The following is a 21,972-nucleotide window of genomic DNA, read 5'->3' as shown; positions in this document are numbered from 1 at the left end:
GGCTCTTGACTTTTAGGATAGTTGTTCAGTGCTTCTTTATTCAAGAATAGGTTGGGAGAAATGTATAATGGCTACTTCATGAAGCAGGGCCCGTGTCCTTTACCCCATTTGGTGAGCATTAACACACTCTGCAACTCATTAGCCGTGTAAAAATACAAAATAGCTCATTGTCCATGTGCAACCCTTCCTTTTTGTTTTTTACTACAACATCAGTATGGAATAGCAGCCACTTTGGGGTGGATCTTCCCCTGTAAGTAAGCTTTAAGATCAGTTAATTAAAGTTCTCCTTAAGATCAGTTAATTAAGTTCTCCTTATCCTGGAACTGTACAGTAGGAGTAAATCCTTTTCCTCTTTCTTGCAGCACCCTTTACTTCCTCAATAAGTTATATTTTTATGGACACTGCCCTATACCACATTCACCCAGGAGTTTGCTTTCCATTCACACATGGTGATGGAGAATAGCGTAGGATAACAGAGCATGCAGATGGTTATACAGTAACTACAAATTAGAAGAGACATACGTGAACACATTGAATTTTATTGCAACAGGCTGAAAAGTACACAATACACAGCTCCAAATCACTTGGAATGAACCTAGCAACTGTCATACACACTGACATATGATCACACAGTTTTTGCACAGTCCGTGAAGGTAAGAATTAAGTGTCTACTTGGGTGATCATTAATTATGTAATGAACAGTTCCTTCCCGATAGTAACACTGGTTTAGGTCATCTCCTTAAAACGTTTGTCACAATCTGTTTAGGCCACCAGGTTCTTAGCAGCAGGTGAAACCAAACCATTGAATATTTGCAAGGATAATATAGGGTATTATAAATGGTTGCACATTGTTGGGTAAAGCAGTTGGATTTGCAAAATAAGGCCAAACAAGCATACAATACGTTCAGCTTATCTTGCATCCCATTGCTGATTTATTAAATGATCTTTAGGTAAGGTTTAATGGATTTCATATAGCTCTGCAGTGTTTGTACACAGTAAAAGGGTGCTGCAGCAGCTCCTACCTCTGAGGCTGTGCTAAAAAGTACCTGAACAGAAATACTTCCTAATGCATTGAAGCCAAGGTAGATTCTTCCAAAGGAAGCTTACCAATTAAAGTACACTGAAAAAATATTTGATCTTTACACTGGCAGGATCCCTTGAGAAAGCAGTTCGTTTCCACTTCCTAAATCGGGATAAAAGCAAACTTCGTTGAAATACTAAGATACGTTATGAGCTTGTTTTTAGGCACAAACGACACGGCCGTTGTAATAAAAATGACAAGATACATTTGAGGCTAGATTGAGCAAGACATACTGAGGTTTTAACGATACATACCTAAAATTAGCTGCATGCCAGAATTAGCAATGCGTCTTGCCCCCACTGTACTTATTGATAGCAATGGCAGGTTCCTGAGGCTGAATCTGTTTAGCTTTATTGGAATAAGGCACGCTAGATGTTTGGTTGGCCATCAGATAATTCCGCTCTTGATGTCGAGTACGAGCATGGGATCCAGTGCAAGGGTGAGCAGAACCTGGAAGGGGCGGTTAACCCTTTGGTGCTGAGGATCCAACAATGCATTGTAATCTAGCATAGGACCAAACTGAGCTAATTGCAGTGATAGGTTATAACTAGATCAATTATACCATTAAATCATTATTTAAAGATTAGGATTGTTTGTCTCGCCTATTGGGTAAAGGCCATAAAACTGATTAAATTTGCTGCAGTGGAGCAAACGAGACTGGCAATAATCTTGCCACATTGACACTGATTTTTTAATTTTATTCCCCTCAGAATTTCAAAATCTATATATAGTTATCGGATTTGTTAAAAAAAAAAAAAAGAAGGATATCCATCACCTAGTTTAAACCTGTTGCTACCATCAGCTCACTGTCATTCTAAACTGGGTTGACCCTTTAAATATTACATTACAAAACTTGGAACTGGGATGTGGTCTTAAGGCTTTCAGCCAGAGGTACAAGGATTTCATGTCTAAAACATGATGGTTATAGAGATGCGAGCAAGTACAGAGAGCCTTGCATCTCCAGGGACAGGTGCAGAAAACCCGATCCAATCAGCTCGAGAGTGCAGTGTCCAGGGATGGTCACCCAATTATCTCGAGTGCTACAGCAGCACTGAAGGTTACACCTAACATTGCATCTTCTGAATGAATGAATACCTCAGGAAATAATGTGGAAAGTATGCAAGAGCCTTTTTTAAATATGGGTTTGAGCTGGAACATCAAGGGAGTATAACATACACTGAAGTCTCCAATAATTGAGACACATGGTGGGGTGGAGGGGAGTGTGTGAGCCCTTTTTCTCTATCAAGTTCCCATCAGACACCTACAGCAATAAGATTGAGAGTAAGGCAACATCTGTGAGGTTTTCAAGGTGCAGCCAACATGTCGGCTCTTTATATCATGCCAGATAATCCATTAGAAATGTTCTGGTTAGAGATGCGAGTTTGGCTGCACTCCCTTATTAGTACAGAGCAGGAGACTGGGAGAAATCTGTTACAAGATGGTCATACAGAGAAATCTGACCAAAACCAGAGGATCTGCAGAGCATTGTTCCAAAACTCATGCCTTTCCAGGCATCTATAGAGACGTTCCTCCTCAATCACTGACCTGCTGTGTAGGGGTGCAAAGCATTTCTTCTGCCCGCCTCCCTTTCTATGAAAACCTCCTCTTTAAACCTTTACTTTACAGAAGCACAAGCTGCAGCCTTTCCCCTAATCGTGCTGACTGGCAGAGAATGCCCGCTCTCCTTTTTCCTGCAGTGTTTCACTTAACGCAAAGCTCTGCTCTGCAGGTGTGCCTTGCACCTCTGCTAGGAGAAGCTGCCACACATGCCAGGGCGTTGCAGCACAGGTGAGAAAGGGATGGTTGATGTTAGATACGCACTGTGTTGATTCGCAGTGGCTGCACATTCTTCCCGTTGGCGTGGCTCTGCCCAGGACTAAAATACGAGCAGAGCTTCCCTGGGAATTTTTCACGGAAGGTGTAGAGCCAGGACATGTCTTCAGCATTGTAGAAGATGAGAAGCCCCTTGTCATAGTCCAGGTATACACCCACTTTCTCTAGTTTGCTCTTCACATTCAAACGTGTCCATGGCTCTGTGCAGGCGCTGTACTGGTTTCCATCATGCATAACTATGCAGTAGAAGCCTCGGCCCGGCTGAATCTGGATGCTACCCTTACGACTGATAGCTTCGTGGGCCAACCCCATCATCCACTGTGTCTTATCTGACACCACCACTTCCCAGTAGTGCAACCCGCCGTCAAAGACTTGGGATCCCAGCACCGACACCTCCACGTCAAAGCGCTTGGGAGAGTCCTGCAGGGGCTGGGGGTGCAGGTTGCCGTATGCCACAATGGTGCAGTCATCCGAGAGGATCAGGCGTTGGTGAGCAGTCACTGGATCAAGGGTCAAGGCTGCTGGCACTAAAAGGGGCATCAAGAAAAACAAAAAACAAAACCATGATGTATGCATACGGCAACATTGCTAAAATATTAGATTACTGGACCCGGCGCCATAGATTGAAGTCTTTAAACTCTGCCAAAGGGGCTTTGCAGACCTCTCTGACCGCAAACGGGTTGAAATAAAATACAGTGCTCGTCATCTATGGTATAAAGGATTTCAGAACCGGTGTAGAAAGCCTCGAAACTTCACGGGTGGGTTTAAATAAATAGAGCCTAGTGGGCCTCATTCTCTGATCCACTACAGCATGGCAAGTAGGATTACTAAATTGAACGGTGCTACAGCGAGCCATTCATTTACCTATTCACTTGGGCTCCATGCAATATATTAGGACACTTCCCCATGCTGGAGAAGAATTCAGCTCCATTCAAATGAATGAGACTAAAATGTCCTCTAGCAAAGGGAAGACTGCTTCACAGACTATTGAATAGGGCGTTTCATGCTACTAGGGCTAGGCAAAGTGATGAACAGCCTAAGAAATGTGGGGTCACAAGACAAACAGAGCCCAGGCTCTTTTTCAGGGTTGAATTTGTTATTTCACAGTTATTACCAAACTTGTATAGCTCAAAAGGGTGTGTGCAAGGAGGAACATCCTAATTCATTTCTAATATGCCTCCAAGAATAAGGGTGCGAGTACAAGAGATGGTCACGTATAGAACTAGGATAAAGGTCTCTGAAACGAGCTATTTATTACCAGGGTGAATGTCTTGGAAGAGCGATTTCCAGATGGTATATTGCAGGGGTCCCGTGTACTTCGAGGTGGGAAAATCTTCATATGTCAGATTTGTCTCATGGATCTTCCCCTTTAACCTGAATACAAAAAAAATCCAAGCTACCAACTGCTCACACCAAATACTTATACCTACACATTTATTTCTAACAACTTGTTGGGCAACTTTCCGACAACAAATTAAATGGGGACATCATATCAGCGTTCTTCAGGCAGTAACCTTTTTTTTTTAAACTATAATTAAGACTATATGGGAAAGTCTGGAGAGAAAGATAAGGGTCCTCTGACAATATAAACTGCTCTCACTGCATTCCACTCTTGCATTGTGCAGTCAGTGACCATAACTTTCTAAAGATTCACCCACTTTGTGGTTGTTCATTACAAAGTATGAACCTAGGCAGGATGCACAAGGGCCCCTACACAGCAAGGGGAAGTTGGTGCTAGGGAATTGTGAACGTTAAGCAGGACAAACCACGCAAGTCTAATCTCAGAGTAGAGGGGCATGCTATGCTTTCCTAGACTCCCTTAACCACTGACTCGGTTCAAATATTGTGCCAGCTTTTTTACCTGCCAAGATAAAATATTTTTTTGAAATCTCCATTATTTGAGGCCCTGAGCATGAGTAGAACCTCCTCTGCATGAGCTGGTGGAATGCCATTGGCTTTTCCCTTATCCTAGTACAGTACCTCTCTGAAAGTGAGGAGATGCCTCCCAAGAAAGCATGTCTGTCCATCTCTACCAGCCGCTCCTGCAGGATCTGCTCGCCTTCCTGCACCTTGCGCAGCTGCTGGCTGTACCGTTGCACCTTATGCTCGATGTCTGTGAGAGTCCGGGCCGTGTCACACTCCAGCTCCTCCAGCATGGACTTCTGGCGCTCCCGCAGCAGCCGGTGCAGACGCTCGAATGCCTCGCCAATTGTGGCACGCAGACTTTTTGCTGATGACTGAGTAGGAAGCAAGAGTGTGAGAGGTGGACCACAGGAAGGGGGGTTACTTTGTAAACCTTTTTCTAAGCTGCGGACTGCTAATTCCTTGCACTTTAGCACAAGGTAAAGTGCTTCTTACTCCGCCTATACACTTCCATTCAGGATAGTGTATTGTGAAATTCTCCAACAGTTTTCCAGTATATTACACGTCAATTTTTTCTCTTTAAAGAGGCAAAAAACATACAATTTCCTACAAGTGTATGAAAATCTTCAGCCACTGGTGAGTACCTGTGTCGGTGAACCTTTTGAACGGTGTGTGTTGAAAATCAGGCTCCCCCTGCGGTGGTGCGCCACACACATCTGATAGCCTTGGTTTGTAGTACATAGTTAGTTACTCTGGCGTTTTATTCTGCTGTGCTCTTGATTCTGTGCATATAAATTCTATGATGAAGCACAATGCCTGCTGTGCCTACTTTCCTCACCCAGGAGGGTGGGTAGGGCAGTGAGAAGTCCGCACAGCTAGTGTACTAGAACATGTGCCATCACTGTGCAAGATTTATACTAGTAGGTGAACCCCTGCAGCTGCTAGTAGTAAGGTATGGTGTAGGACTAGGTGCTCCCTAGGTAATATAGTTAAGTAGGACAAACAAGAGGAAGAAACTAGTATGGGCACTCATACACCAGCTGGATGATAAGTGAAATAGTTCAAATGTAAACTTTAATATCTAACCTTAAAATAAAGGGTATTAAAACCTATGTGATCCTAGAGTTTGAACACTAAAATAAATGTTCCGGATCAAATTGTTTACTGAAGATAAGTATTAATATGTATCTATCAGTAGTAAACAAGTGGATCAGATTAACCACTGTTCACGGTGGAACCAAGGTCAGGTAGTTGCTGTACTATAGTGGTGTCAGGTAAATGATTCTCCCTAGAGCCAGAATCAGTAATATGGCATATATCAACTCAGACCCAAGCCTGGTCTGCCTAGTTGGTACAGCACAAGTAGGTCAAATTCTCTCCAAAACAGCAGGTATGATGCTGCTGTGTAATGAAAGGAGCCCTTGCCTCACACTAGGTTTCTTCCTCGTTTGTCCTACATCACTGTGCAAGAGACAGATTAGAAGCCGCATAGATGCACCTTCCGCTGAAAATACTCTTGTACTCTCTGAACTGAGCGTGTTAGAACCTTCCCTATTAATGGATGGAAGTTCTGTTGCAGTTTCCCTGATTTGTAAAAACATTACAATGTTTTATAAATATAACTACTACAGTGTATTACAACTGCACTGCGATGTATTGCTGTCGCTTCATGTAGGGGGTTACCTTTTCAGTACAGTAGCAGCAACAATAAAGAACATTTAATTGAATTATTCAAGGTGATGCGGTCACTATGTCAACACGATTGCATGTAATAATAAATCACACTTTATTTTAGTGGAAATAACTGCTGGAAAGTGGGGATCTTCTTACTTTGGTCTCGGCCAGCTGGCGTTTGAGCAGTTGAAGAGCCTCGGTGTGTCCGCGCTCACTTTCCTGCAGGGTCTGCAGCTGTTCCTTCAGTTCCCGCTGAGGAGAGAATACAGAGAAGTCCGACAGGAAACCATAAGCAACTTTCCTCATCCCATCCTCCAAAAATCAGCGTCCCCAATGTAAATCGCGGGGTCCCGTCTTCACAAAGAACTCAATCATTTATTACCGTTTAGGATTTGCATTCCTTAGTTGTTTTTAACCCACAATGGTACAATTCCTTATAGTTTAGCCAGTATAGAGTTGGGCCCTAGCTGCTTTGGAGATTAGCCAAGATGTGTGAGCACTGGCTCCCTCTCTTGGAGAGATAATGGTTAAGTCAGTGAAGCAGAATGATGGCTAAATACATCACCTGCTCCAACCCCTTCCCCTAACCACTAGAGGGGAAAATATATACAAAGGCCTAACACACATTTCAATATATAGCGCTGCCGATGTACACTGCCTGGTGTATCAAATAACAAAAGCATAATGAGTAGCTACCTTTCCAGGGCCCTTTCACATAGGCAAGACAGATCAAATGTTTGCACACGTTTACATACAGTTAACCTCTTGACAAACTCCATTCTCCATCATGAGGTGCAATGACATAAATACACCCAAGAAGACTAGGCGAAACAGGGTCTTTAAAAGACTGCTGTGTTGTAGCAAAACACGATGGTCATCAGCTGCAGGCAAGTTACTAAGAGCCAATGCGGCGAATCACACCGCGATCCACGGTCAACTGCCATTCAAGATTGGCGGATCTGGGCGAGAATCCGCGCTTAGTGAATCTTCTCTTGGGTTTACAGTACAGTGATCATAGGAGCCCAAAAGTAAACGGTTCCTTTATCTCTAGTGATAACTGTGGTGTCCCATTTATAACTGAAGTAGAACATTCCAAATGTATCAAATAAATCACAAATTAAGCGATAATAATTACAAATGGTGAGATATCAATATCTGCAAACATCGCAGAGGCGTTGCAATGAGGTGCCAGGTAAGTGCTAAATAATTAACTTACTTCAACTAACAACCACAGAGAGCACCGGCTGCATACAAATGAATGCTACCTAAAGTGTCACATACACTTTGTGGGTTAGAAGCCACGGCACGAATATCAGCAGCTCCAGTTCTGCCACATTCTTCCCTCTTGCTGACACGGTGTTTGGCCGGCCAAAGCAGAGCGCCTGCAGTCACCTGCACCTCTGGGTGTGACATGATGGGAACTAGAAGGCAGATCTACACTAAGTTCTCATGAGGACGGCCCTCATTACATTCTCTTTATGTCATTGCTGTAACCTCTGTACCCTCACAGTTCTGCGCTGTGGAATGTGTTAGCGCTTTACAAACAATAATAGTACAACTCCTCGATTAAACCTGGAATATTCTTGATTGGAGCATAGTAAACGTTTCTGCAGTGGGGGGGACACGGTGACAGCTTATGACCGTGGACAAGGAAAATCTATAGGGTCAGATTCAGTCAAAATATAGGTAATAATATAGGCAATAAACTTCCTTTAAAAAATAAAATAAAAAATTATATATTACACACACACACACACACACACACGAACTGCCCATAAAGTGAAACGATACCTTGTGTCCTGTGAATATTGAATGCGGTTATTATAGAGGTACTCTACAATTCACTCTTATCAGATACTTGTTCTCCGTGTTTAGCTGTGGGGCTGACGAATGCATCTTAATTACTTTGCACAACAGGACAAGCACGAGCATGTTCACTGACAATGTGTTGGAATATATAAGGTTTCTCACAATAATCATCAGAAAAGACAGGGAAATATATTCAAAAATCCATTCCAAGTATTTGGTTAAAATAGGAACAAAGTAAAAAAAAAAAAAAATATTGAGCCTTGATATTTTCTGTTTAGCCAATTTAAGCTCCAGTTAGTTTGCTTTGTTAGTGGGGGGGGGGGGGGGAGGGGAAGGGGGAGGAGGGAGCAGGGGGGGAGGGGAAGGCCCCTTAACCAGGTGGCTGCCCTAATGAAATTCTCCACGTCACACAGGCCGGCACTGACTGGGGGCCCTTGTGATATTCAGCGAACGCCATGTCTTTTGCTAGCCCACTCGATTGCAGAGACGCAGTCATGGGTTTGTGATATAGTCGTGTGCCGTGGCCCATCTGGCACTAAAAGGGTTAAGGATTGTATTTGTTTTGAAACCTAAAACTGCCAATGAAGCAAAAAGCACGTATGAGAGAAAAATCAATAGGAACAAAGTACAATAAAGAGATGAACAAAGTAGGGCTCGAAGCCAGGGCCAAACAGTGTGAGAGAGGGGATATAGATATATATTTTATTGCTTTTGATACACACTTTAATACTCTGATAATATAGTCTGTGTGCGTGCATACACACATTTTTTAAATTTGTTTCTTTAGCCATAACGAGCAGAATAGCTAATAGAATTCTGCACTACACTATTTCACCAATATTACAGATGAAAGCGGGAGGCTTTTGCAGCACATGGTATTTCTGATTCTTGTGGAACAGAGCAATGAGTGAGGAATCTGTGTACTGTAGTGTGTGCTGTAGTGTGTACTGTAGTGTGTACTGTAGTGTGTACTGTGGCCTCAATTATCCTCCTTCTGTCAGAGGCCTGAATAAATTAAAAAGGTGCATTTTCTATTTACGTTTCAAAGCTGGACTAAAACACTGTGGTGAAAAAGAAATAAGTAGACAACCCTGGTATTTTTTGATACTTGGTGCTGCAGCAAGCAATGCTTATTTTTAATTAAACTACTTGGGTACATAGATAAAAAGGAAATCCGACTTAAGAGCATACGGAGCGGTGCGAGCTTCACAATACATCCAGCCAGGAAGGAAGCCTGTGAGAGGGGTTCTCCCCCACATGCTAATGGTTACGTACCCCACACAGTGAGGAGGACGGTGTGCATATCAAGAACAGCACACAGGGCGGGATGCTATAAAAGTGCAACAGTGCCAAAGTCAATGAAGCTTTCTGTGCAGTAACCATCATACTTTTCAGAATAAGGATCACTGTGTATTTATGGACTTCCTGTTAGGCAGGAGGAGGTTTGGAGGAGCTTGATTCACGGATACCAGTGACTCAGTCTTCGAAGCATAGATAAAGATAAATCTTGACCTGTTGGTGGCCCTTGAGGACTGGCGTTGGTTACTCCAGTGTTAGAGAGTAAAAGGCACACGGTCTCACATTTGGTGATCATGCCCGAAGGTTATTGAAGGAGGGTCTATGGATTTAATCCTGCATGATACAGGTTGACTTACTTCATAAAACAATTTTTTTTAAATATTCCCCCGGAGATGGAGATGGAGATGGAGATGGAGAAAATGCTTATTACGGTTACGGCAAAGTCTGTGCTGTCCAAAAGCAGATGTCCGGTTAACCCCTCCCACCCACCCCCTCACCTAACTGGATTTGGTTTGTTATGCAAATGAAACAGATTAATAGTTTCCTTAATGCAGGGGTGGGCAACTCCAGTCCTCAAGGACCACCAAACAGGTCAGGTTTTCAGGATATCCCCGCTTGCCTTAATGAAACCACCTCCAAATTCCACGAGCCCTGGCTTTTACGATCCCAGCTTAATGTTTTTGTTTAGCTTTTTTCCCCCCTTCCCTATTTCCAGTCATTGGTTATTTCCCACCACCCTATCTGTATTTACTTCTGTGTGTTTACTATTCCACCAGTTTGCCCATTCCTCTTTTTTTAACCCCATAAACCAGGGGTGGAAAAGCACCAACAAATTCCCCGACAACGCCAGAGTTGCACCTCTCCCCTCCCACAACCCATCTCGCAGTGTTGGCAGTAGCGGTGACAGACGGCCAGCACCGCGGAGCCGGCTGGAGCGAGGCACTGAGGAGGATAGGGGGGAGAGCCTTCCATGACTGCCAACCTGTTCTCATTTGACCCAGTGCAACTTACTGTGTGACTGAGGGGAGGGGTGGAGTGACGGAGTGTCAGTCACACACACACAATGACATAGCTACTGCCAAACAGCCAAGCTCTGGCTCCTAGAAATTCAGACAGACACCCCTGCCATAAAGCTAAAAATGTAGATGAATCCTTATATAGTTCTGGCATCTTTTCCCAATAAAATCATCAATAGACCCACTGACCCAGAAATCTGTGTCACAATTTAGTGCATCATAGCTATGGCATTTCTAGTTACCGTACAATTGTGCTTATGGAATCTGCAATAGCACGACAGTGTCTGAAAAAGTACAACATATTCCTTTTACCCTGGGCATGAACACAACCTTCAATACAAAAATCATTATTTTCACAATCCGTGAAAACGCAGTTATGAGGGGAAACCACCAAGGTGGCGGCGGTCTTTAAAAAAGGGTCTGCCAAGGCGACGGTCTTTAAAAAGGGGTCGGCCTAGGTCATTTTTCAGAAAGGCGTCTTCAAAATAGTCAGCTACTTGGAGTTGTCACAATGCAGCATCCAGAGGTAGAGAAGTGCTAATGTTTAGCACCGTTTTGTGGATATGACCCTTAAAAAGTAGTGGTTCTTTGCTCAAATGCAGGAAAGCATCATACTTCTGAAAGCATCATACTTCTGAAAGCATAATATGTGCGCCTTGACTTCCCTTTGAGTACTCAGGTTCACAGCTTTAAAACAAAGACGCAAAAGTTCCCATTGGACAATATGTTAATTAAAAAAAAAAAAATCACAGTAAGATGTATTCCCCCCCCCCCCCCCCCCCCAAATCTGAAAATAAAATGTAAGTTGGAAGTTTAGGCTTTTAGAATGAAAATGATGGGGGCTGCAGGAGATGTGTACGTGCTTGTAAAGGATATTAGCCACATTATTTTGGATTGAATAAGTAGTAGCGTTGCCAACATACACCCCCCTCCCCCTTAGATAAGTGGAGGAGTAGACAGCAAAGACCATGTCTTTCTAACCTGTGGCAATGTGATTAATAATACTGCTATGGCAAAGGCTGTAAACAATTTTCAAATACATAAAAGGTTTCGACAAAGTGCAGGAAGGAAGCATATTTTAGAGAGAGACAAAAATGTCAGACTAAGCAATTATGCTCTGAAGCTGGAGGACGGCAGGTTCGGGGAAACGCAAGGAAGTACTTCTTCATGGATATGGTAGTGGATTCATGGAATCGCCTCCCAACAGAGGTGGTACAGGTTCATACAGTAAAGGATTTTATTTTTATTAAAATGCGTGAGATAGGCATAAAAAAGGGTATCCAAGATAAAAAGAAAGCCAGCCCCCTGGTGGGGAATCCGGATTTTGGTCTAGGGCTGTTAGGTGACAAATTTGTAAAATGGACGCAGACGGGATATTTAAGATTAAAGGACCTGGAAGGAAGGAAATTTATCAAGACGTTCGATATGATTAAGGATGAGAAAAAGCTACCCAACACAGAATTATTTAGATTCCTTCAGGTCAGGGCATTCTATAATAAATTCCCGGTTCGTCCGGCACGGACAAATTTCGAACAGCTGTGTTCCAGAGAGACGGACACAAGGGGACTAACTTCACAGATGTATAGGGAGGTGATCGGTCCAAAGACTTCTGACGCCCCCGGCTGAAATACATGCGACAGTGGGAGACAGATTTAGGGGAGACGCTAGAGGACGAGGAATGGGACCAAATATTACAGGCAGCAACCAAAAGCTCAATATGTGCCACGTTAAAGGAGAACGCATATAAAGTCCTAATGCGGTGGTACCATACCCCATTGAAATTATCTAAATTTATCGAGGGCTATTCCCAGCTCTGTCCAAAAATGTGCGGGGAAATTGCTGATTTAAAACATATGCTGTGGTCTTGCCCGAAGGTGGTCCCGATTTGGGAATCTATTAGGGAATGGCAAGAGAGGATCCTCAACTTGGAGGTCCCCCTGGACCCGTGGCTGTTCCTAGTGGGCAGACGGCCTCAGGGCGTGTCTAACGCGACACTCAAATTGGTTGCGCATTTCGCAACCGCCACGAGGTGTGAGATCGCAGCAGTATGGAGACAACAGGAATTACCCACTATATCCAAAATCAGGAACAGAATTTGGCATGTCTGCCAGATGGAACAGTTGACGAGTTGGATCAACGACTCTGGCCCCAAATTTCTAAAAGTATGGGACCCATGGCTGGCCCAAACAGACATCCCCGGGGTTGGACGCCGCCACAATTTTGCACTAATACCTATAAATGCGTTCTCCTTGGACAGAGCAGACCCGACTTGATGTTGACATAGAGACGGAGAATGTAGAGCAATATAAGCATCCACAACAACCCTAGCAAATCCACACTTCAAAATGCAGTTTCTCCGATTGGATGTAGCAGTTCCAGGTGTCCCCCCCCCTCTCCCGGTCCGATCCCAACACCCTACTGTGTCCCACCCCAGTTTGGTCCGTCCTGTCTGTCTTAGTGGCGTGGTTTACCCGTGGTTCGTTAAGTCTGTCTAATGTCTTGTCTAAGTGTCACTGTTTGGATGACAAAATTGTGTATTCTGTTACGTATGCTAATTGGTGGTGATATTATGTATGCACTGTAATACCAAATAAAAATGAGAGTTATAAAAAAATAAAAAAGAAAGCCAGGGTCCAATAGGGTCTCAGGTTTTATAGCAGATCAGAAAATCAGACCCACTTACAGGACTGAAGACTTGGGCTGGAGTTGTTGAGTAGATGCCCGGTCAGGATGGGGGTCAAGGAGGGGAGGAAACCAGATGGAGGAACGAGGCCAGGAGATTCCGGAACTTGAGGGCCCAAACTTTTGGCGAGTCTCAGAAAACCTGTCCCGGCTCTCACCCACCCCCACCCCCACCCATCAGCGTCCCTAAGGAAATGGCGAGGCTTGGTGAGCCAAGTGGTTCTTGTCGTCTGCCATCAAATTCTATGTAACCTCATTTTTCACAATTAAGCTACTAGAAGGGAACTTTGAAAACGGTCGATGACTTGTGGTAGGCACTCATCTAAAAAAGTTACTCACACTGGTATAATAATACTGTACTGTACTCGATACACATTATTGAACCTGATAGGAGTCGTTATACATTCATACTACTTCCAAATATCAACTTTTCTTGTTTATCATGTCTTAGTCCTAATAATTAGCCTCAATAAATAAATCTACAAAATGGGCAACATATTGGTTAGGTTCTACTGTAAAAACTGACTATAGACCTTATTCTATATACCCTGAAGCAGCCATGCTTGCAGTTTTCGGACGAAAAATGCCCATAAAAGTCTAAGGACATTTTCAACCTCCTCGGCGCATATAGTGTAACTACCCTTCGCGATTACTATGGTTGTAACGGAAAAGGGCGCAGCGTAGTAAAGGTTAAGCCCGGTCCCTGCCTGTCCGTCTGTACCTCGGGCTCATTTGGCCACCAGCCCCCACACAGTTACCCTATTTTTATATGCCCGGTAGCCCCGTGCTTACCCTGTAACCGGTATGCTTTATCTCCGAGTGTATAAGCTGTACTAAAAGGGTAAAAATGTGTTTGTGAGCCCAATAAAGCATAGCCGAGGTCTCTGGACATGTGGGGCCTGAGAAACCTTTAGTGCAGCCTGCCTGTCCGGAAAAATGGCAATTGCTGGGACTGGAGGGGGAGGAGAGGTACAGGGAACAAAGCGGAGAGTGGATAGGGGCGGAGATCAGGCCCAAAAAGCGGAGCATTTAGCTGTTCCACCAGCGAGAACGGTGCTAAGCCAAGCGGGGGATATACTGTTGGCCAGGGAAGCTGCTGCCAAGCTACCGCTAGTAGGCGCTGCTCCCACTGGCCCATTTGTCGTTCCTGCCAAAACCTTTTAACTCTACTCCCCGCCTCCAGCCCCGATCGACCAAAGCAGGCAATTGGTCGCCAGCCTGTCTACCATGATTTCCTTTGGCAGCAGGGAATCTATGTAAGGGGAACCTAATCAGCGTTATATAGCTCATTCTAATCCTGATGTGGAGGTGAACTAAGCGGTGTGCTCCGGGGCTGTGCCGGAGACACCGGAAAACACGGCTGAGAGCCTAACCGAGTGGGAGATTCGAAAGTGCTTTTGTGTTGCGGACTGGAGTGTTGCCAGAGAAGCAGAGAGCAGGACTTTAAAATAAATAAATAATAATAATTGGCAGATATGAAAGTGCTCAGCCGCAAGCCGGGAATTACACCAGGGAAGTCTGGACAAACCATACCCCAACCGAATGTGGAAGCAAACCCTGGATAAGCCTTTAATGTGGAGCTTAGCACCTAGTCAGCTAGGATTCCCCCCATTATGCCCCTGTTTTAATGAGTATAGCTCTGATCTTTATTTTGCTTGCTGGCTTCGGCTGGAATAAAAACTCTTTATTGAACTGATTTGTCCTGTCTGGTGCCTTGATCCCGGTGTTAAGTACGGGTCTTCCGTGACACTGGCCTTAAGGGGTTAACTGTCTGGGCCAACACATAATAAACCCCACCCTGTTCTGCCTGGTGACATGGACGTCACAGGAGGGTGTATATATATATATATATATATATATATATATATATATATATATATATATATATAGTGAGTGGGAAGGTTCCAGAAGTCAGGTCATGGGAGGAGTTCACTGTGGAGGGACCGCACTGTGTATAGTGTAAATAAGTTTGTGTCTAGATGGTTCTATAATAGGGCAGGCATACTTGTTTTGTAGTTAGGGGCAGTGTTAGTGTCCTTAGAAGTGTCTCGTCCCTACTCTCCTGGCTCACATCCAGAAAGCCTATGCCCAGATGGGGTTCCCTAAAATATAACCCCAAGGCATAGCAGGATCCGTCAAACCGGAGGGTCCCTAGCTCACTAATCCCGAAGCACACAAGGTGACATTCAGTACCCGAGACAGGGATACCGAGATCAGTACAAGAGGAGAGAGAGAGAGAGAGCAATGCCGAGACGGGGTCTCCAAGGGATGAAAAACCACAGACACTACTCATGAAAGACATCAGTTAAGTCAGCGGTGCACAAACTGGGGGGGGGGGGGGGCACGTGAGTTTTTTGGAGGGCCTCTTCCAAGGCATTTAAATGAAATGCCGGGGGACCACACGAGGCCTCTGCAGCCTCTACTTACCGGGATTCTGCCGGCTTCAGAACGCGTGACTATGGCAACGCGGCGTCATCATGTGACGTCATGGTTTCCTTGGTAACGTGCCGTCATTTGACGCCGCGCGACGTAAGGGAGGGCGGGCAGGAGAGGGGGGGGGGGCACGCAGCAAAAAAAAAAAAGTTTGCGCGCACCTGAGTTAAGTAACAGGATGAATAAAGCCTAAGCACCTTCCTAGCGGGCCGGGATAGGGGCAGCTAGGGAAGAAAAAAGAAACGGTACAAAACAGTGGAGAGGACAAAGACAGTACATGTTTGTAAAGTAGGAAGTGGTATCCCAAGGGGGAGCGTTGAGGCGTTCCACTGCGTTTTTAATAATAAAAAAAAAATGGAAAATAAACGACGGATACAGGAACGCTAAAAATAACTTTCAGACACTAATGCAACATAGAACAAATCATCTTTTATCTTTTTCAGTCTAGCTCCAGGGACTTATTACTGTTAGCGGTTCAAGGGTGTCTGAGTTCCCACCCACATAGGTATCTCTGACATCCCCATCGCATTCATTATACAGCATACCCTGCATATAGGAGCATAAATGACTTTGCTCTATTGAAATTGTATTTATACAAAACAAATCCGGATCCACAGTTAAAGACTATCATTGCCTTTTCTATCACACTTTTTTACATCCTATTATACATGACATGTTGTTGGATGTTATTTGCACATTCTAGAGCAGGGGAGCACAATCTTTTTTCCCTGCGCCCCCCTGCCGGCTGTTCCCCTCTCTCCGCGCTCCCCCCCCACCTCTTACCTCGGCGTAATGACGTCACATGACCTCGCGGTGTCATTTGACGCCACGTTGCCATGGCGACGCGTCTCCGGAGCCAAGGTACGTGCAATTTACAGAGGCCTCCGCCGCTTCCCCGGCACTTAATTTAAGGTCCTTCGGGAAGCGCGCGGGGCCTCTCTAAACCACGCGCCCCCTGCACATAATCTTGCCACCCCGCTGGGGGGCGTACCCCCCAGTTTGCGCACTGCTGCTCTAGACCCTGAATTAGGCAGCTATTGTTGCCGTTTTTTCTGCATGTCTGTAAAGTGTATAGTGTGACTGAGCACTTAGTTTCTGCGGTAAATAAAGCTCCTGTTTGTATGAATAAAGTTCTTGGCGCCCTTCGTTGCATCATCCACGCCCAGCCTGCACCCCGACAAGGTAACAGAGACTGAGCACTGCCATGGAAATAGACACTTGTCCTTAGGAGCCGGGCAAGAAGGGTTACAATGACATTACCACCTATATCCTTGTTAGCTAAGGGCATGTGATCTTTTCCACTAAGTAAATGTAGCGCTCCGGTGGAAATGTGCTATTTAGGAGCAAATTACAACTCTGCAAGAAATAATTCAGAGCTTAGTTAGATTAATCCAATGTTATACATAGCCTGCCTTGTGGGTTTTGTACAATTCCCAGCTCAAAAGCCTCAATTTAACTTGCCATGAAGTTCCTAGGACCACAGAGTTTATGCCTTAATTTCACGTGCCCCATATAAACCTGAAGATATACTTATATAAATGTAGCCAGGTCCCCTCTGGCTCCCCAGACATCCGTTGCTCTCTCCCTTGCCTGCGACAGCGTGGGGGCAGTTGCAGGGGCGAGTGCGTCGTCAGGGGCATGGTGCGGTGCGGTGGCCATTACAGGGAGTGAGAAGAGGCGCTCCATAGTCAGGGACATTCCCCAGTTGGCAGTGGCGGCAGCCATTACAGTTTGCGCACACGGTCCTAATGTTAAAGAGCTTTGCAAAGGACTACAACACCCAGCAGCCTCTGGGGACTGCCCTATGATCCCTGTCACATGCAGCCAGACAGCCAATAGGGCTTGCAACTTCTCCTGCTGGAGAAAGATATATTGTTACGCACAGACCATGCAAGGCAGTTGGAGATGGGATAAGGTAGGGGAAGGTGTGTGTGTAGGGAGCAGTGCTTCTACACTAGGCCAGGTTACCCCCTAGGCCCCAGCTAGGTCCAACTCCCCTTCAGTTTGTGGCTACTCTAGGGAAGGCCCTAAGGTAGGGACTTTGCCCTGTCAGCAGTCAGCTTAGTTAGGGACACAGCTGCCGTGCTGTGTGCTCTGAGCAAAGAAGGGTCAGTGTGCAGGGAATCATTCTCTGCAAAGCAGAGACAGTCTGAGCGGTGAGCATGCCCAGAAGGAGACCATCCACCAGGAGGATGCCATCGCTGAAGCTTCGGCGCTGGACACAGATGGGTCCTCTTTCATTGTTCTGCAGTACCCGGGTGCAGGAGCACCGGGCAGGTATTATCCAAATCACCAACTTACATTCATCTTAGTGGGCAGCGCTGTTCCACACGTGGGTGGGGTGTGGTACTCTTGGGACTTTTGGGTACAAGGACTTTGGGAATACAGTGTGGGGTTAAGGCCCTGCGAGGTGGAGGATAGTTGTGCTTAGTAGTGTTACAGGGTGACACTGAGGGTTACTGTTGATGTATGTGTATTGTGTTATGTTCTATTCTGCATATAATATACTGTTATACTTATACTCCTGTGTATGTGATTACTATATGTGGGTCCTGTGTAGGGGACATTCTACACTCCTAGAATCCTACACAGGTGGAGGCGCTGTATGTAAGATCGTTCCAGAGGATTCACCCCAGGCTCTCACTGGCAGAGGCTCAGGCCTCCTGTGAGCCTAACAGGTAAAAGCACCACACACCTGGTAACATACATATAGGTTCCCCTCACATGCACCCTAATCTGCGATTGGAGGTTGGGGAATATGCGTTACACAAATGAGACCAGTGTCTGTGCTGTGAAGACAAATATGCTGCTGCAGTGGCGTTCACAGCCCTCTGTGAATTTGGACAAACCAAGCGCAATTTAGTTAAAATAAAAAGTAATTCGTTTAATCAAAGATAGACATCCACAATGTAGAAAATCTCTGATGTGTTTCGTCCTGAAAAAAGGAAAGAGTTTGATCAAATCCCTTTTTCAAGACGAAACGCGTCAGAGTTTTTCTACATTGTGGATGTCTATCTTTGATTAAACAAATTACTTTTTATTTTAACCAAATATGCTTGGGTTGTCCAAATTCACCGAGGGCTGTGACCGCCACTGCAGCAGCAATGTTTCTATTCAAACAAACCAGCAGGAGCACGCCGTTTCAGCGCGTTATCGGAGCATTCGCCGGATCTATATCAGCATCACTCGGCAGCCATCAGGATGGAACAGTACTTGCCAGCTGATTTTGTTGTGTGGGACACAGGGTGTTAGTGAGGGTAGCAGTTGTGGAGCTCAGTGATTTACCCTGTGACACGCTTTTTTTTTTAGCATGTCCGTTGGTATCTATCTCGCTTACTGTTTACTAGCCCCCCACCCTGAGTGAGTCCCATCACACATTTCGAGTGTTAAAAGCCTAAGTCAGGTTATACAGCTCATACACACGCGAATCAAGGAGTAAAAGATTATTCCGTTTTTCCACTGCTATTGTTGTAGCATCAGTATTTGAGGTTTGTTCCTCGTTCTCTTCACATGTGCTGTGAAGGCAAAGGGAAAGGTAACATTACAGTAAAAAAAAAAAATGGCTTTCAATTACAGGCGGTGGACCAGTGACGCAGCTATCCAAGGTCAGGAAGAGATGAAAATTAAGCACATGCTTTAGAACACAGTGTATTTATGGTTACACTAGGCAACAGTGGATAGGTCATTTGCATTGTTGTTAGAGAACGAGCAATTTCTGAATGATGCGGCAATGAATACTGCAAACAGAATACATCAAGATCAGTACGAGGTACACAGCTCCTTGGTGATTAATACCAACCTAGCAACATGGGTGGACAGTCCCTTTCGTCTCACTGTCACCCAGCACTGGGAGAAGCAGACTGTATGGGCCTGGGTTACATTTTCTCTGTTACCATACTATTCTGTATTACGAGTCATAAAAGATCAAATCGACCATACATCCCTGGGGTCCAGGTTTAATAAGTCATCCAGTGGAGGCAGGGGCCATCCAGATTCCCAATAGGAACCTTCTGTGTTACCAAAATAACTCAAGTAGCTGGGAAATCATTAATGGCCCTCTTTGATCTCGCTGTTGATGTTTGATGGAAAACATTTTTTGGGACGCAGGCTAAAGCTACATGCTGCTTATGCCTAGCAACACATAGATGATGGGGTCAGTTTCCCTGCCTTCATCTCCAAAATAGCTTTTCCTCCTCCCTCACAGCCATAAAGTGTGGCCTTTCACATCCACAACCCTTCCTATGATCTCATGTACATACATTATGTAGAAACAACTCTGGAACTGGCAGACAAGGGATTTAGTTGCTAGAGTTAAATCAGAAAATAAGGCACATTTATTTTGTACATAAGTGTTGATCTTAGAAACGCTCACTTTATCTTCGATTTGATTAAAGTAACCCCTCCGAATTTAGGTTAACATTAGGCATCACCCACCGGTCACACAGTGGCCCTCATGGCGCCAATACCCGATAGAATTGTTGAGTGTAAGATGGACATCAAAGAGTAATGTCCACCAGAGTGGGTATATTACCCCATGGTAACCCAAGTCCTGAAAGCAAGATGGTGCCAACAAGTCACATCTTCCTAAATATCCATGCTGCCCTTCCAGAAAATAGCACGTGATGGTAAAACCAATTTCTGAATGAGCTATGGATGCCACTGTGCAACACTCCAGAAGGGGTTTCAATACGGTCTATATTCCCTTCTGAAATGCAGCATCAGTTGCTCCACTTAACCTTACAAGTCTCACCTGCAGCTCTTCAAATGCCTCGTCCACGTTGGTCACCTGATGTTGTTCGTGTAGCGACGGCTCGTCACAAAAGAAGCAGACCACGGCGCGGTCCGTCAAGCAGAAGAGCTTGACCTTGTCGTGGTCCTTGCACGGGAAGGAGCTCCGCTGGGCACCGAGGATGGCGTCTAGGGGGAAGGCGGCGTACCGCTCCACGATGTTGGAGAGCTTGAGACTGGGCGTCAAAGTGGGCTCTAAAAAGATCCTCCGGCACTCAGGACAGTCCAAGGTGCCCCCGTGCTTCTGACAGCTCCAGTGCTCAGTGATGCACTTGCGGCAAAAATAATGCTCGCAGCCAAAACTCACCGGGTCCTGGTAAATGCTCAGGCAGATGGAGCAGAGCAGTTCGTCTTTCAAGCAGCAAGCCATCCTAGACAGAAGAACACAGGGTTAAATCTGCTATCCTCACACAGCAAACGCTGCTGGTGCTTTATTATAGCAGCTCAGCTGCAATCGTCTCAGCATGGAAATTAGCAGCGAGAAGCCGGCAGCCACAAAAGTATTCAGGGTAGCGAAACCCTTCCCATAAACCTAAAATAAAAGGAGTACTTGTGAGAGGAACGTGTGCTTGCGGTTGCTAGGATGCAATCGGAGAGGGAGGACACCCCTTTAAATGATGTGCCTGAACAGCTACAAAGTGCTGTCCCTCCTACACCCCCCTGACTATCTGACGTATACACACAGCTGCTTAGCTGGCTTCCGGGGCAACAGATTTAATTTCTTCGCTGCAGAAAGCCTCAAATGGGGCAGAGAAAGCCTTGTGATATAATCTGCATTTGAGGAGAGTAAACTAAAAAAAAAAAATTTGGAAAAAGGAAGGTGACGGTTTGATAGTAATAATGGGCACGTCAAGGAAGAACCAGAGCAGCAGCTGCCTTATAGCTCCCAGCTAAAACCTTGCAGCCCCTGTGTTCACCCAATGCCTTTATACTCTATATACAGCACAAGCAGCCAAACTGGTCCCAAAACTACCAGGATACAGGGCTACTTATCCACAGCAGTGGGTAATAAAATAGGGGGTAAAAACAAACACCTCAGTAGCTGGTTACCTTGATATGGCTCTTTACCTGTCACCCTATCTCTATCATGTGGTCCTTTGCAAGTTTCTCTCAATTTTAAAAGCAACGTTGAAATGAAAGATGTGTAGGGGTTCAGGTCCCTGCAAAGATGAGCCCTCACACAGAGGCTGAATGGAGGGGCAGGCACCACAGATAAAGGCTACAGCCTGTGTGTATATGATCCCCCCCCCCTGCAGCTCAAAGGTGCAGCTGCCTCAATCCTGCTCTAAGTCAGAAAGCAGATGAAATCCAGCCCCTGGGAACATGGAGCAAACCAACTCAGCACCTGCAACACAGGGCAGGGGGAGGTCATATTCTACTGTACTCACCAGCTGTCTCAATATTATAACTACACACAGCATCTTATGCCACCTATATACATCTCTGCTGGAGAACTAGTGGGCTCACCACCCTTTTATGAGAAACGTGTGGTTA

At 45.2% G+C, this 21,972-nt stretch overlaps 1 protein-coding gene across 2 annotated transcripts; it reads right to left on the bottom strand.

The window, feature by feature from the left end:
• Positions 1-523: 523 nt before the first annotated feature.
• Positions 524-21,756, bottom strand: TRIM62 (tripartite motif containing 62). Of its 2 annotated transcripts, none has more exons than XM_075605818.1 (6): positions 21,529-21,756; positions 20,441-20,849; positions 6,608-6,703; positions 4,895-5,151; positions 4,173-4,288; positions 524-3,441 (listed from the first exon to the last, which is right to left on the bottom strand). In XM_075605818.1, exons 2-6 carry the CDS (start codon positions 20,846-20,848, stop codon positions 2,891-2,893), a joined length of 1,428 nt encoding a protein of 475 aa, XP_075461933.1. In that variant the 5' UTR covers position 20,849; positions 21,529-21,756; the 3' UTR covers positions 524-2,890. The 2 variants fall into 2 exon arrangements, with proteins under 2 accessions (XP_075461933.1, XP_075461934.1); XM_075605819.1 differs by having other exon boundaries at positions 21,547-21,756.
• Positions 21,757-21,972: the final 216 nt, after the last annotated feature.

Source organism: Ascaphus truei, chromosome 6, assembly GCF_040206685.1.
Source record: "Ascaphus truei isolate aAscTru1 chromosome 6, aAscTru1.hap1, whole genome shotgun sequence".
NCBI lineage: Eukaryota > Metazoa > Chordata > Amphibia > Anura > Ascaphidae > Ascaphus > Ascaphus truei.
This window is presented reverse-complemented; position numbering and strand designations above follow the sequence as displayed.

What these genes read in the sequence shown, in the direction of transcription:
- TRIM62 (XM_075605818.1), bottom strand. Translation starts at nt 20,848, where the DNA reads ATGGCTTGCTGCTTGAAAGACGAACTGCTCTGCTCCATCTGCCTGAGC. An exon ending in GCCAGCTGGCCGAGACCAAA is followed by an intron (nt 5,152 to 6,607) that starts GTAAGAAGATCC and finishes CTTCCTACTCAG; the next exon opens with TCATCAGCAAAAAGTCTGCG. An exon ending in CTTCCAAGACATTCACCCTG is followed by an intron (nt 3,442 to 4,172) that starts GTAATAAATAGC and finishes TGCCCCTTTTAG; the next exon opens with TGCCAGCAGCCTTGACCCTT.